The sequence below is a fragment of the Spea bombifrons genome, chromosome 5, assembly GCF_027358695.1.
Source record: "Spea bombifrons isolate aSpeBom1 chromosome 5, aSpeBom1.2.pri, whole genome shotgun sequence".
Taxonomy (NCBI): domain Eukaryota; kingdom Metazoa; phylum Chordata; class Amphibia; order Anura; family Pelobatidae; genus Spea; species Spea bombifrons.
In genome coordinates this window covers 48055955-48071923 of record NC_071091.1, presented here as the reverse complement: position 1 = coordinate 48071923, position 15969 = coordinate 48055955, and the positions used below count along the sequence as shown (strand labels likewise).

The 15969-nt window shown below is 38.0% G+C and overlaps 2 protein-coding genes across 2 annotated transcripts in view; one reads left to right on the top strand and one right to left on the bottom strand.

Annotated features, from left to right (window-relative positions):
- Positions 1-15969, bottom strand: part of CRTAP (cartilage associated protein) — a 106912-nt gene that overhangs the window by 51410 nt on the left and 39533 nt on the right. The window lies entirely within an intron of this gene.
- Positions 1-15969, top strand: part of GLB1 (galactosidase beta 1) — a 43917-nt gene that overhangs the window by 18935 nt on the left and 9013 nt on the right. The window contains exons 4-12 of the mRNA XM_053467164.1: positions 1863-1923; positions 3966-4060; positions 4961-5141; positions 6427-6485; positions 7979-8100; positions 8185-8225; positions 10157-10269; positions 12442-12516; positions 15130-15219. Of these exons, the coding sequence (XP_053323139.1) occupies positions 1863-1923; positions 3966-4060; positions 4961-5141; positions 6427-6485; positions 7979-8100; positions 8185-8225; positions 10157-10269; positions 12442-12516; positions 15130-15219 (837 nt within the window). The remainder of the gene's footprint in view (positions 1-1862; positions 1924-3965; positions 4061-4960; positions 5142-6426; positions 6486-7978; positions 8101-8184; positions 8226-10156; positions 10270-12441; positions 12517-15129; positions 15220-15969) is intronic.

The following is a 15969-nucleotide window of genomic DNA, read 5'->3' as shown; positions in this document are numbered from 1 at the left end:
ACCCACACCGGGTGCCACTCCTGTCAGCTAAGAACAGGAAACCGAGGCTACAATTAGCACAGGCTCACCAAAATTGGACAATGGAAGACTGGAAGAACGTTGCCTGGCCTGGTGAGTATCGATTCCAGCTGCGACATTCAGATGACATGTTCAGAATTTGGTGTAGAGAACATGAAAGCATGGATCCATCCTGCCTTGTATCAACGGTTCAGGCTGGTGGTGGTATAATGGTAAGGGGGACGTTTTCTTGGCACACTTTGGGCCCCTTAGTACCAATTGAGCATTGTTTAAATATGACAGCCTACCTGAGTATTGTTGCTGACCATGTCCATCCCTTTATGACCACAGTGTACCCATCTTCTGATGGCTACTTCCAGCAGGTCGATGCACTATGTCCCAAAGCTCACATCATCTCAAACTGGTTTCTTGAACATGACAATGAGTTCACTGTACTCCAATGGCCTCCACAGTCACCAGATCTCAATTCAATAGAACACATTTGGGATGTAGGGGAATGAGAGATTAGCATTATGGATGTGCACTGCGTGATGCCAGCATGTCCATATGGACCAAAATCTCAGGAATGCTTCCAGCACCTTGCAGAAAGTATAGCACAAAGAATGAAGTCAAAAGGGGGTCCAACTTGGTACTAGCAAAGTGTACCTAATAAAGTGGCCAGTATCTGTCTATTTTTTTTATTGATTTAATTTTAGTGGAAAGGCTAAAGGCATTTTTTTATTTCTATATTTTAACAGTACATGATGGCTCTAAATTCCTTTTTGCAATCAATTTAATTTCATTTATATTTCATTTTTCTCCCTTAATTTTTTTTTATTTTTGAAAAAATTTTTGGAAGGGAGGAGAAACTATTATTCTCCCTCTCCTCCTCTTGATATGTTTGTGCCCCACGGAGGCCATCCTGTCCTCCAAGTAAACTCCTGGTGGGAATGCCTGATCACAATGAGTACCGTTACACACAATAATTCTGCAGGAACAGTGATCTCCCATGTGAGGGCAGGGAAATGTCCCTGCCCATGCAACAGTCAGGATGTACCTGTATGTCCTAATGGCCTTCTTGCCACAGGTTTTTAGGATGTACAGGTACGTCGTAAGGGGACTGAATGGGTTATTGTAACTATGGTGTTTTGAGCCACAGACGTGTTCGCTGTGTAGGCTCTTGAAGTTACAGCCTGTTGCTGAGCTTCTGTTTTTAAGAGAGGGGTATGTAGTTTCAATAATGTCTCAACCTTCATGGCACATTCTTCACCTTCAACTTTAGTGTCCACCTAATTAGATAAGTAGATCAAGCAGTGGATTCCTTGCGTTTGTACTAGAGGACTGCATTGGGAGGCGGGCGGGAGCGGACAGTCAGGCACTGTACCTGCGGGTCCCGGTAATCCCGCGCAGTCCCGCAAGGCTGTCTTCTCGCTGCTCCATAACAGTGTCTCCTATCTTGCTCCGCCCAGGAACAAGGCGGAGTCACGTGATGTGACGTCACTTCCTGTGACTCCACCTTGTTCCTGGGCGGAGCAAGAGAAGAGACGCTGTGACGGAACAATTTGCGGGTCTGCACGGGAAATCAGGTAAGGAGGCGGGTGGGATTGGCCACAAATGTGGCGGGAGCGGAACACCCACATTGCGGGAGCGGCCGGGAGCGGGATTAAAAACAGCGGGAGCGGGATTGAAAAAGCAGTCCCGCGCAGGGCTCTAGTTTGTACTACAAATACTAGCACATCACCTCAAAACTCTCTTATTAGTACTGGGAATACTATCTGTTATCTAGTTAGTTATATTAGTGTAATTAAAAAATCTTCCAATTTACAGAAATATTCCTGTTTTTTTTGTTTGTTTGTTTTTTGTAGGGAGGGTTACCAGCTTGGCTCCTTGCAAAAGAATCTATTGTCCTTCGGTCTTCTGACACAGGTACTTAGTTTGAGCTTTTCATGAAGGGAGTACATTCCCCCTCCCTGACATAGGGGATTCCTGCCTATTACTTTGTTTGTTCAGTACAGGGACACGTTAACTAAAAGGACAAGGTCATACCCTGGTTCCTCTTCAGACTAATAAATCTTTTGCCTAAATGGACAGGGTCAGTGTGGGTCATGCTGCTGCTTTAATAAACCAGTCTGTTACTCAGTAAAGCCATTATTTGTGTTTGTGCCAGCACCAATACACACGCTGAATGTTGACATACACTCTAATGCCAATGTCACACAGATGCAATGTAACACACAGAACCCCAAACGCTCACACATGCTTACACCACACTCTTGCACATGCACACACTATACAACAACATACACTGTATGTGTATATGTGTATGTATGTGTATATACACTACATCTACAAAACTCTGTCTCTCTCTCTCTGTCTTGTCCCCAATGTTGATGTGTTACAAGCAGGAAAAATGCAGGTTACAACCAGAAGGACCAGAGTGACTTAGGGCCAAGTTATGATGGCTAGAAGACTGGGTCAGAGCATCTCCAAAACTGCATCTCTTCTAGTACAGTGGGTTCATTTCTAAACTGAGATGGACATTGCAACTTGCCAACTTCACCATGCACAGTAGCCTAAAGTTCAACCATTACAAAATATTTCTATTTGCATTGATCCAAAAAAAGTGGATGCCAAATTTTCCTAAATAAGATCTAAAAATAAACCCTGGATTAACATATTTTAAATTAATTTGCCTACCAATCAATACCCTTTCTCTCCAAAAGTCAACCCAGTTTACTTTTTAAAAGAACACCCAGCCATCATATGCATGTGGCAGCTGGGTGTTACCTGACAGTTGAATCCTCTTTATGCATTTGTTCCCTCATCTCCTTCCTGATGTAGTCTATCAAATTCAGTCACCTGCTCAGCAATGAGGATGGACAGCTTGTTTGCTGCCACCCCACTCTCGCTCTCTGTTAAATTCCCAGTGACTGTAATGAGACCATACACATATGCACAGTAAGCTATTCCATTACTTTCAAGAGAAGTACTTTCATGCTAATTGTTGACTGCTTCAAGCAGCCAAAACGGGAATGGAACACGCAGAGCTGTGTGTTTATATGTATATGTGTGTGTGTATATGTATATGTGTGTGTGTGTGTATATGTATATGTGTGTGTATATGTATATGTGTGTGTGTATATGTATGTGTGTGTATATATATATATATATATATATATATATATATATAAATTATATAATTTTTGGGCACTTTTTCAAAGTTTTTATTAATTTAAGATATAATCTTTATTTAAAATATTGAAGAGTGTAAATTAATTTTCACCAAGACAAGTCATCTATGTCAATTATACTAGAAAGATACTCAAATTGGTTGAATAAGCATCTGGTCAGTCAATAATGACTGTAACAACATTCACTGTTACTGTACATTAACACAACATTTGCGCCATACATACAGTGCCAACTTTGAGGATACAGATGGCAGAGACAAGCTGTTTGTCAGTGCTCACACACTTATACACTTAGACATTCATGCTCACATACAAACAATTATATACTCTGTACATACAGTCATACATGCATACTCCTACTTTCCCCTTACTTCAACTCCAGGTTTCTTCCTCGCTCACATTTAACTGTGGTGTCATGTATCCTCACATTATGCGACCCTGTTATTTTCCAAGTGCCACTCATCATAGCGGGGGCCCCCAGGTTAATCTAAAATTGTTCACAAAAGGCTGGTCTGACACCCCCCCCTCAAAAAAAACCTCACTGCTCTTGGTGCACCTCCGTAAAAGCACAATTAGAGAAATGGGGCGGGAGTAGTTCCCATGGCATTGCCATTTTGCGGAAGTAGACCTAGTGACTAGTAATGCAGATAGATTTGTGGAGAAAGAGAGATGCAGAAAAGCTTCTTTTTTCCAAGAATCTATGTGGAATCAAACTGAATTATTTTTTTTCCCACTATGTGTTGTATTGTGTAGACATTATTTGGTCTTCTGTTTTAGATTATCTTCATGCTGTGGATAATTGGATGGGTGTGCTACTTCCAAAGATTCAACTCTTGCTTTACCAAAATGGTGGTCCCGTTATAGCTGTACAGGTAATAGCAATTACAACTTTAAGTTTGTGCACTTTATAAAAATGTTTTCCACAAAACCTTAAGTACCCATATGTGGATGTATAACATGCATAAAATACTTATGTTTCAATCCTCAAGATTTACATGGAGGTCATGTGAAAAAAGCAACGTACATAGTGCTAGAGCACTGTGTATATTTTTCTTTTATTCCGTGTACATTGTTCCTTTTTTTCATGTAACTTCCTATGGAGAATATTTACACGCATGTATTGAAACCCAAGTATCTATTTTATGTATCTTCTACAAACACTTGTTAATATTTAAGTGAATATTTTGCTCAAAATATTTTTTGTTGTTGTGGGTTTTGGCATGCATATTTTTTTTTTTGCTGCATAGTTAATACTGTTTATGCTGTGAGACAGTTAAACCATTCCTGTACCATTTGCTACTGTAGGTTTATGTATGCACTTATATTCTGATTTTGTCAATTTGCTTTAGTGGTTTAAATGTTCATGTATTATTACACTTTTCCTATAACTGGCAGTACAATGTGTAGGTGAAAGGTTACCCACAGAAAGTGACAGGTGCACTTAAGTCAGTCGATCACCATAAAGGTATTCTTTGATTTTAAAAAAAATTCTTGGATGTGATCAATGTTTTACCTAGGGTTTTCCCCCAAAAATGTTACCTTTACCATATGTGTCAATGCTTTGTTTAGATAAATGACATCCAAATGACAAAGTAATAATATTTACCATGTGGCATGTATCCACGCAAGCATACATTTAATGCCGGTGCTACTCTGACAGATTAATGTATTGTACAATCCATTTTTCCAATCAAAAAGTAACATGGGGAGATGGTGTTTATTATAACTTCTCTAGTTAAACCCTTTGTTCTTTCTTTCAACCCTCCCACTAGGTTGAAAATGAGTATGGAAGTTACTTTGCATGTGACTACAACTATCTCCGGCATCTTCTTAAACTTTTCCGTCACCATTTAGGAGATGAGGTAGTTTTATTCACAACAGATGGATCTGGATTGCCATATGTAAAATGTGGAACAATTCAAGGCCTGTATACAACTGTTGATTTTGGACCAGGTTAGTTATCAAGTGACTTATTTTCTGGATTGTAGGGTATTAAATTGTGTGTATAGGTTTTACGATTGTGTGTGTGTGTGTGTGTGTGTGTGTGTATATATTATATATAATATATATATATATATATATATATATATATATATATATATATATATATATATATATATATATATATATATATATATATAAACAAGAACCCATATGATGCTTTATCTTCATTTCAATAATAAATCTAGGAAATTGTGGCCTTAATAAGGAGTATAATGTTGAAGTCAGAAATATGACCTCATATCCTTTCGTTTGTAAGTGTGTTTTTGTTTTCTTTAACCCCAGAACGACCAGTGACGTCCCTGGCATGTCATGGCATTCAATGTCAAGTCAGTGTAGCCCAGCTTTCTCATTACAATGTCACCGGTAGAATATTTAAAAAAATAGGAAAAGGAAAAAAATTAAAATAGCAAAAAAATATATATAAAAATGTGGTAACATTTAAAAATAATTATGAAGTGATGTCACCATCAGGGGGACCCATCCATTTCCAGCAAAATGTAAAAAAAAAAGTTTATTTTTATGATGAAGTGCTTGTCTACTTTAAAAAAAAAAAAATGAATGAATGGTTTGATGGGGTTTTATGGAGTTCAGATATGTCCCAAATAGGGCATAGGTAAAGAGTGATAGTAGAATTAGTGCATGGAATGGTTTAAAATACCAGCATTTGAAATACCTTGGGGTTTCAGGTTTTCAAAAATATATGGTTTGATGTGGGTAAATTGCATTTGCTGACTTCAAAAATGTCCCAAATAGCACATGGGGCAGAAAAAATGATTTTGAAATAGCAAAACGTTACTTGGACTTTGCCATATAATGTGCAAAAAAATCAATAAAAACATTGGGTATTTCAGGACAAATAGTAGAATCTATTTAGCAGGGTTTTTTTCATTGGATTTTGTAGATGCTCTTGTACACTAAACAGGAGGGAAGAAAATTACAGCTAAACACAAGCACCACAAAAGTGGTAAAACAACCTTGATCATGAATGGTACAAAAATAAATAATGGCCTGGCCCTTAAGGGTTTAAAAATGGCCTAGATATGAATGTGTTAATAAGAAGGTCTATATCTGGTAGGAAAGACAAATTCATAGATTTAAAACATTTCCTTTACAATGTTACAATATTTGTTGACGGTGTATTTACTGTTAAGGACAACTGCTTCTTTGCAGCTTTTAATATTCTCAACGGTGTTAAAGACATACCATTGTTTTGTTTTGTTTTTTTTCTCATAAGGAACTAATGTGACTGACGCATTTTTCGTTCAAAGACACAGTGAGCCAAAGGGACCGTTGGTAAATAAATATTTAGCACTATGAAACTCTTTTCTTGCATTGCATGGCTGTGTGCTATATAAGGTACTAGTAACAGATCAAAAATTGCCTATTCAAGAATGAATCAACCTATAATACTTTCTAACGTATAAGCTATTTTTTTTAGTGATGCCTGACTTGGTGAAACAAGGGTACTTGCCTGCATGTAGGATGCTTACATTTGGATGCTATGGGACTGGAAACGTATATTAAGTTGTGCAGTGTGACTTTTGAAATCTGTACTTTAACCCCTTCAGGACCGGCATTCTTGTACTGCGTCTTCCCTTGAAGACCGCATTTGTTTTTTAAATATCTAATTCAAAGCGATCACGTGCACGGAATTGAGGGGGAGTGGCTGCTACGGATTGCTGGGGACACCCAGCAGTCAGTAGCAGCCGCCCCTCGCGATCCCAGCGTTCATAGTGACGCTGGATCGCGCATCATCGATGACGTACCAGGTACGTCCCGGTCTTGAAGGGGTCAAGGTAGATTGCTTTGTGATTATGCCGTGATGCCTTCATTTCAAATTGCATGGTAACTTATTATTTGTTGGTTTATATAGTGCCACTCCACAAGGGGTAGACGGGACATAAGTAGTGTATAATGTAATAATTTGACAGAACAGGTTAGGAGGGCCCTTCTCAAACTAGCTTAGAATCTAGAGTACCTATGTTTGTCACCTACATATGCCTATACTCAAATTTCAAATAAAACATTGGCTCTATTGGTGTGTAATGTGTATTTACTTGACAAACTAAATTATTACGTTTTCAACATTTCTGCCATGTCCCTGTTGAACTGTAATTTTCCTCCTCTTCATTTAGTGAACTGACATAAATGTAAAACATTTAAAAACAATACTCATTCATATAATACGTGACAGGGTGAAGGATGGCTTCCATGTAATTACGAGATTGGAAAGAGCTTGAAACATAGGTGTCCCAGGTTTAAATCAGCCATGTGAGTTAAATGCTGGGTGGAGGAAATAGTATCCCTCTCACTCACATTAAAGGAAAATATTTTGTTTCTCCAACTCTTCATACTCCTGCAGTCTGTAAAGAAAGTTAAGGAAAACTACCTATAGCTTTGATGTTACTAGCTACTTTTTGTCTTACCCGACTGTCTCATGCCAGCCAGTGACAGTCACTTACATATAGATACACTATTGATGTAAGAGAATTAAATTAGATCGCCTTCTGACCATTTTGGAGTAAAACAGTTATAATGCAGAGATATGCATTGGGTTATATTGAGGATAACAAACACAGAGATGAATAAAACAGAGGCTCTGGTCATTAAACCTTTAATTGAGACTGTGCAATTGTGGTCTCTGAATCATCAAGTTGACAGGAGCTGATCTTATCAGACTATAGTAGCTCTTTAATATAGATAGTGTAGATTGCATTGTTGTATATAATAATTATAAAATTAATTTACATGCAGTTTTACAACTTGTTCGTTTTTTCAATACGCAGATAAACTCAGAATTTTACACTGGTTGGTTGGATCACTGGGGAGAGCGGCATTCTGTAGTTGCAACAGAAAGAGTAGTCAGTACTCTTAATGAAATACTCGCACATGGAGCAAACGTTAACATGTAAGTGAGGTATTGCTGTTTAAAAAGAAAACGGCATTATCCAGAGTATTAATTTTTATTTCATTGCTATTGTATATTGAATAGGTACATGTTTATAGGAGGAACCAACTTTGGCTACTGGAATGGTAAGAATTGTTTTTTGATAATAACTGTAAAATATATGAATGAAACTGAACAACACGCTTTTTTTGTAATAAGATGGATGCTGTTGTATTCAGTGTAGTGTAGTCCTTGTTGTATTATTAATGATGTGTGCTGCTATTAATTTATGTATTTTGGAAAGTATGGTTCAAATGAGCATTACAACTTAACAGCCTTTTTTTTTAAACCTTTTTAGTAGCTTCACCAGTATGTGAGGTGTGAACTGCTAAAATGCATTTCATTTTTAAAGTGCTATTGCACCTAGGGTACAAGATCTTCTTCAAGTAAAACTTTCTGTGATGACAGAAATTGCCAGGCAAAGTACTGCAGAGAGAACAAATTAAGAGGCCCTGCTGAAAGTTTTTGAACAAGACATATACTTTATTTTAAAATGGATACCATAAGAGTAGTACATAATATTTTGCCTATGTAGCAAAGTTGTAGAAAACATATAGATGGAAAAGCACATTTTATGAAAATAGTAACTATAAACAATAAATGAATAGATATGAGTAATTGTTCCTTTTGGCCAATCAGCTATGTAAATAGTAAGCTTTGTGGGCAGTGTTCCCTCTAAGCTGTGCGCTTGTGCGCGCGCACATAGCTTTCTTGGATCCCCTAATGAACACTGGCTCCATACATTGCTACTTCTGCTCCTACCCATGGTAACTGCAGCACGCATATTTTACAGACGTGACAACAAGTAGCCATAAAATTTGACGGGAGATAAGAACTATTCAGCCCATTCAGTCTGCCTATTTTTTCTGATGTAGAGACTTTGGCCTTGTCTTGGATTCAGGATACCAGGTTTAAATTCCCTTACTATATTAGCCTCTACCACTTCTAATTAAGAGGCTGTTCCATTTATCTACCATCACCTTGGGAAAGTAAAACTTTCTTACATTAAAATCTTACATAAATCTCTTTCCCTCCAGTTTTACTCTGAAACAAACTAGCTTTTGTACTTGTTAAATCCCTTTATTTGAATGTTTCTGGCAAACCTCTTTCCTCAAATGTATACATATTTAGATCCCTTAGTCCCTTAGATTTTTATAGTGCAAACCATTTACAATTTAAGCAGCACTTTGAACTCTCTTCAATATGTCAAATATCCTTCTGGATATGTGGTCTCCAGAACTATACACTGAAGGTGAGGTCTGACTAGAGCACTAGCCTCCTCTTTGTTTCCTAATAGCTATTCAACCCAGCACTCTGCTTGCTTGTTTTGATACTTTGCTGCATCGCCTGCTAACTTTTATGTCCTCAGAAATAATTACTTCTAAGGCCCTTTCTTCTGTTGTCACAGTGCCCCAATGCTATATCCTGCCTTTTATTTAACATTTATCAACATTAAACTGCAACTTGCACAAATAAATAATTTATTATATATTTATTTATTATATATTTATTTATTAAATAATTTGGCTTGTTTTGTTAGAAATTAAATAAACCACCACCTTTCGTAATTTATTTGTATGTAAATTATTAAAATAATATTGGTCCCAATACTGATCCTTGAGGTACCCCACTAATAAAAAATAATTCTTTTAGTCTTACTAACAAGTTTAATGCAATGTCCCTGTGGAGATGTCCTGGCCATAAAAGACTCCCCAATGTATATTCCATTTACAAAGTCAGCCTTTCTAAAATAGAAAACCTTAGTTTTAACGCGATGCAACACAACCTCTGCCCTGCCAAAATGCACCTGCACTACCCTTGCTGCTGCTGTTAAATTTGGATATCAGAAAGCAAACCAGAAACATTAGTACTTATTTTGTATAGCACTTTGAATGACTACTTATTTAGAGCTGGAATTTTTGTTTATGCTTATGTTTGTTGAAGAGGGCTCAATAGATTATTACTTATGGAAAATTCATCAATTTTTTTTTTTAATTCATTATTTTATAATAATCAGGAGCAAACACACCATATGAACCTCAGCCAACCAGTTATGATTATGATGCCCCTCTATCTGAAGCTGGAGACCTCACTGAAAAATACTTTGCAATTCGAGAGGTTATTAAAAAGGTACTACTATTTTGGATTTGGAGAGTAGCAGTCAATCATATGTATATCATCTGAACACATGCTTTGTCTGGCTGCTGAATCACTGCTGTTTTGACCATGGACCTACATACTTAAATAGATCTATTAAACAGAGATGAGTTACAGTGATTATGGTTAAGTATTGGGGGTAGTTCATCTGTATTACATTTACTATAAAAATGTTTAAGGCAACACCTTAAATACCCACTCGAGAATATATGAAACCTAAGGAATTTTAATCTGAAAGTGTAAAGTGTTCTCTGTAGAAAATGTAAATGAAAAAAGAAACACTATACATACCTTTTTTAATAATTTAGGATTGGTGAACATACCATATTTGCTCGATTTATAAGACAAGGTTTTATAGTCGAGGTCATCTTACAATCAGACCTCAAATAGAGGTCTGACTACAAGACTAAGATCTAGATCCCCCGCAGCGCTGCCGGGGACCTGGATCTTCCTCTCTGGCAGCCGGTGGACATCTGCACGATGCGCGCAGACATCCTCTGCTTCTGTCAGCAGTTCCGCCGGGGCTTCTATGACTGAGTCACATGACCTTCCGGTGCTCCACCATAGAAGTCCCAGGGGAAGTACGGGCCAGCAGCAGCGAAGGTTGTCTATACGTGAACCGCACAGATGTCCACTAGCTGCTAGAGAGGAGAATCACCTGGATCCTCCTCTCTGGAATGCGGTAGGCATCTGTGCAATGCACGCACCAGCCTCCGCTGCTACCCGATACTCCCGAAAGGGCTTCTCTGACGGAGCACCGTCTTCACATGGCCTTCCGGTGCTAAGCCGTAGAAGCCCTAGCGGAAGTCCCGGAAGTAGCGGAGGTTGTCTGCACGCATCAAGCAGACGTCCACCGGCTGCCCCCACTTGACACCAGGGAGAATACAGCACGGGGAGAAAGTTTAGGGATTCATCAGCAAGTTGGGGGGGCATATAGGGGGGTATAAGGCATATCAGGGGGGCAAAGTGGCATATCCTGGAGGCAGAGTTGTATATAGGGATTATAAGGCATATCAGGGGGCAGAGTGGCTTATAGGGGTGTAAGGCATATCAGGGGGCAGAGTGGCATATTGGGGTATAAGGCATATCAGGGGGCAGAGTAGCAAGCCGTGGGGGAGATGTGCATAACTGGTGGGCAGGTTGGCAATAAAAGGAAATAAAACCAAAAAATGCATTTTTCTCAATCATAGTTTTTATTAAATATGAAAAAATAGTTTCCATGTGAGTTACTATTTACTAGTAAAACTTTTATCCTATAGGGTAGTCTTATATTCAGGATTGTTTTTTTCTAAATTAATATTCAAGTTTTGGGGGTGTCATCTTATAACCGAGCAAATACGGTAATTTGAGTGATTCACACTCATGTGGTCTAGGGCAATCCTGCTCTAGTTAATGCATGGAAAGGAGAGATTCAGCACATCGATAGTATCTGCCATGTGGTCTTTGTGTAGCATTTTTAAATTTAACTCTCTCACTTAGTTCTTAAAACAAGCTGATCCGCAAACTTCTCTATGGTTAGTGTGAATGACATGATGCATTTCTACTATTAACCCTAAGGAGTTATTATTCCATATTGTTATTTTGGAGATAATTCTTAAGGTTAATATTATTGTTTGAATGGTAACAGACCCTGAAGCTAAATATCTTTTATATACAATCTAAAAAAACACCTTGGTGGTAACAGTAGTCCTTTAATAACCCACAAAATACGCTAGAAACAAGGTAAACTATTAAAAAGTATGTAAATTTAATATGTTGTTCATCATTTATATTAAATGCCATATTCCATTACATAAAGAGGTATCAATATTTTACAAATCATAGAAAGCCCTTGTAAAGCGAACACCCAGAAAACCTATGTCCCTCTGTTTGAAATGTAGATTAGCATGTTGGCATCTATTATATCTTCATATGAATTTGTTTACACATATTTGGAACCTATATTTTCCAAGTCAGGTATATGGCACTGCCTTTTATAACAACGATGGAATATTGATTTGCAAGCAGGTACCATTCTGACTTTTTTTTTATACTAATAAAATGGTATAATAAAATAATTTTTTATCTAAAGTGAATGTTGGTGAAATACATTTAATAATTAAGGAAACAAAAGTTAAGTTTTATTATTTTGTTTGATTTCATTAGTATAAGAAGATTCCAGAAGGCCCTGTCCCTCCAACTACTCCAAAATATGCATATGGTGAAATTAGTATGGAAAAGGTAAAAAAAAATGCAGTTCTTCAGTGTTTCATGGTCTATTTCTGTTACAAAGACACATCTAGGTCTACTTTGTTTATAATAAATTATATGTTTGTGTACCTTGGTGTTTAAATTAGACATTTTCTTACGAGGTTGTTTCTCAACACCAAATTTCTATAATTTAACCCCTACACTTCATTCTTTAAAGATTTTTTGCGTTTTTGTTTTCAAACACAATTTCCTCCCTTTCTAATTGTTTTACCACCATTTTTTTTCTTTTCAAGACAAGTAGGCCTTCATTTTGAAACTATATAGAATGAAAAAAGTCTAAAAAGTAGTAAACCTTATGAAGAAAAAAAGCTATATTTTGTTTTAACAGTTTTGCATATAGAAATGCATATCCAGTGCCAAAACAAAACCAAAACATATTTGAGTTTTTGTCCTGATTATTTTGAAAGTTGCAAGGCTAAATATGAATGTGCATCACTGATTCCAAACTAGTTTTTTACATTTTTTGTATGATATGCTGTGTGGCCACCAGATCACTTTGTAAATATAAAAAAGTATTCTGTAAACAGGGCCTGGCACAGTCTTTCTACAAGATTATCTGGTATCTGTCCTCTGGAGATACACTCACAGACTGGTGTTTTTGAGAGGCTCAAGCAGGAGATAAAACAGCATGGTTATAAGCGCTTGAGGAGGTCCCATTGCGCTAATACTACTAAGCAACAGAACAGGACTGCTATGCATCTTGTACATGGACCACTTGAGGCTAATCTCATTTAGTAGAGAGATATGATTATAAATACCTTAAGTCTGGTCCCTAACACCTGTAAAAAGGGAAAGGGAAAGAGATGGCAATGTGTTGTTGAGCCACAGCAATCCTATGGGAAGAGACTATATCAATAACTTGAAATCTGAGTTGGTTCACATGATGGCTGCTCTGGCAAAATGTCTAGCCACAAGAGAGAATCTCACATAAGTATACACTAAACCCACAGATAGAAATAACTCTGGAAAGGTTATCATCCACCTCTAGACTTGATGCGTCAGACATTTGCCGAGTGAGAGGATATCCAGATGAATTGCAAAAAAACATCTTGATTAATGCAGTCTCATAGACTAAGGATCTAGGATGCTGAGAGACCTCGTTAAAAATGTCATGGGAGGCTAAGGAACAGAGAATGCACTTGGGTATATATGGTATATGGCGACAGTCCTCCATGAGGAACTAAATCAGGGGAGTACTATGATATAAAGTATTTCAGGTGTGATAGATGACATATGGCCAGAGAGGAAACCATGCAGCATAATATGGGTAAATGTGTTAGAAAATATACCTGTACCAAAATGTGTTATTGACGCTGCAATAATTCTCATATGTGGTATTTTAAGGGAGGGTTAAGTGGGAAGATACTACATTGAGTATGGAAGGGAATATTTGGGCACAACCAGAAAAGGCCTTCCCCTGTCACTCCCAGTAGCATATGAGAGATGGCTCCACCTATCCGAGTAGGGCAGGATAGATTTAAACCCCCTTACCCATTGTTCTTTCCTGCCCTATTCTGGGTAGGTGCAGTCTTCCCCGTTTGTTGTTTTTTTGAGCTTGTGGCAGAGCTTGTTTTCCCCGGGGCTCCAGTCCCGCTTTGGGTAGCGGGTAACCGCCTTGTCTTTCCCTCGCTCGGTCCGATCTGTGGGAGGATCGTTTTGCCGGGGCAGGGGTAGGGTTAATCGGCACAGGGGACGTGGTAGGACCCCAGGCTACCTTTACCTGTAAGCAGCCCTTCGCGGTTCTGATTCGAATTTTCCCGCGCTTCTGGTAAGGTTTTTCTATTTATTTGCTTATACTGCCGTATACTATGGATATGGAAAGATAGAGGTCCTGGTAGCTTTGTAAACTACACCATCCCTGGTTAGTGTCCATGATGTGAACATATCTGAAACTCTACCTGTACATCAGACTCAGGAAGGCATGGATTTTATAAGGAGAGACTGAAATGTGTTCTCTGTAATGCCAGGAAAAATTAATACCATCAAGAATGTTAAAGCTTTGTATTATGGAGGATACTCAAGTGAGTGGAACTTCCCAATTGTACGTGTGTCAAAAACTGATGGTTCACAAAAGTCCTGTAAAGACTACAGGAAGTTAAATAGTTTTCAAAGTGTGCTGCTTAACCAATCCCTTAATTTGATTAACTAATAGAGATGTTAGGTGAATCACAGTATCTTACAAACCTATATTTAATGGTGTGATACTAGGAAATGAAAAGAGAGCCTTTTTAACTGCAGATGGCAATTTCCAATAAACAGTATTTGCACTTGGGCTACATAGAAAGCTTGCAGCCTCCCAGTAAAGATGTATAGTATTCTAAATACCCATTGGCTTTTTTGATTCCCAAACACCAAGGCTACTATAGAAAAGTTGAAGTCATATAGAACAACCCCTTACCTCCTACACTTTTTCTGCCCTGTGCATAGTGTTTTTGTATAAGTTGAAGATGTATACTGATAAAACACTCAGATTTGTTTCCTCTAACTGACACTGCTACTTTTCTTCGGTATTTTAATGTGAGGCAGTACTAATTTTTATTACATCAATTTATTACACATCTATGTGTGCTTTTCCTATTGCAGGCAAAAACTGTTATTGAAGCTTTGGATGTTTTGGCGCGATATGGGGCAATAAAAAGTGTGTATCCTCTCACATTTGATCAAATGAAACAGGTATGTTCTCTCAAAGTATATTTGGTTTTTTAATTTTCTTTTTAGCAGCTACCATGTCATCTGTTTAGTTTTTTTCCCATTAGGAGAACGCTTTAGTGATATGCAAATATTTGGTGATAGCGCGATGGCATGTGAGAAACATTGGGGGATTATCAACATTTTACAGTTTAGTAATTTTGCATTTAACAAACACAATTGTTCAATTTACTATGCTATGCGTTGGATGTGTGCATTCTGATTTGTATGATTTGCAATTCAAAGAAATTAGACAATGTTGCCAATTCAGACAAATCCCTGAAAACGAGGAGGGACCCCTAACGAGCAAACAAAAACCAAACAAATAGCTCAAAATTTTCCTTGGTGCTTGCACTCAAACTAACACAAGTTCTCATTCAGGTTCTCTCACAGTCTCATTCACGGCCTCAGAATGTCTCCTCACCTTCTCCGCTGTCTGCTTCCAGATCCTTATGTCCATGCAGCGTAGCTCTGCATTTTATCTTGCATCCTTTCGTTCTTCTGTCTTCTTTCTTTGTCCGCTGCTCCAAAAAGTCTTTCTTCGTCCACTTCTCCATTGACAATGGGGAATCGCCTGCCAGTGAGCTTCTTCGAAATGGCGGAGCTTCCAGGCATTAGGGTACAAATTTTGCCTGAAACTCAGCCGTTTTGCTTAAGTTCACTGGAAGTCATGTCCATGGAGAGGTGGATGAAGACAGAAGATCAGGTAGACGCAAGAGGAAGTGGAGCTGCAAG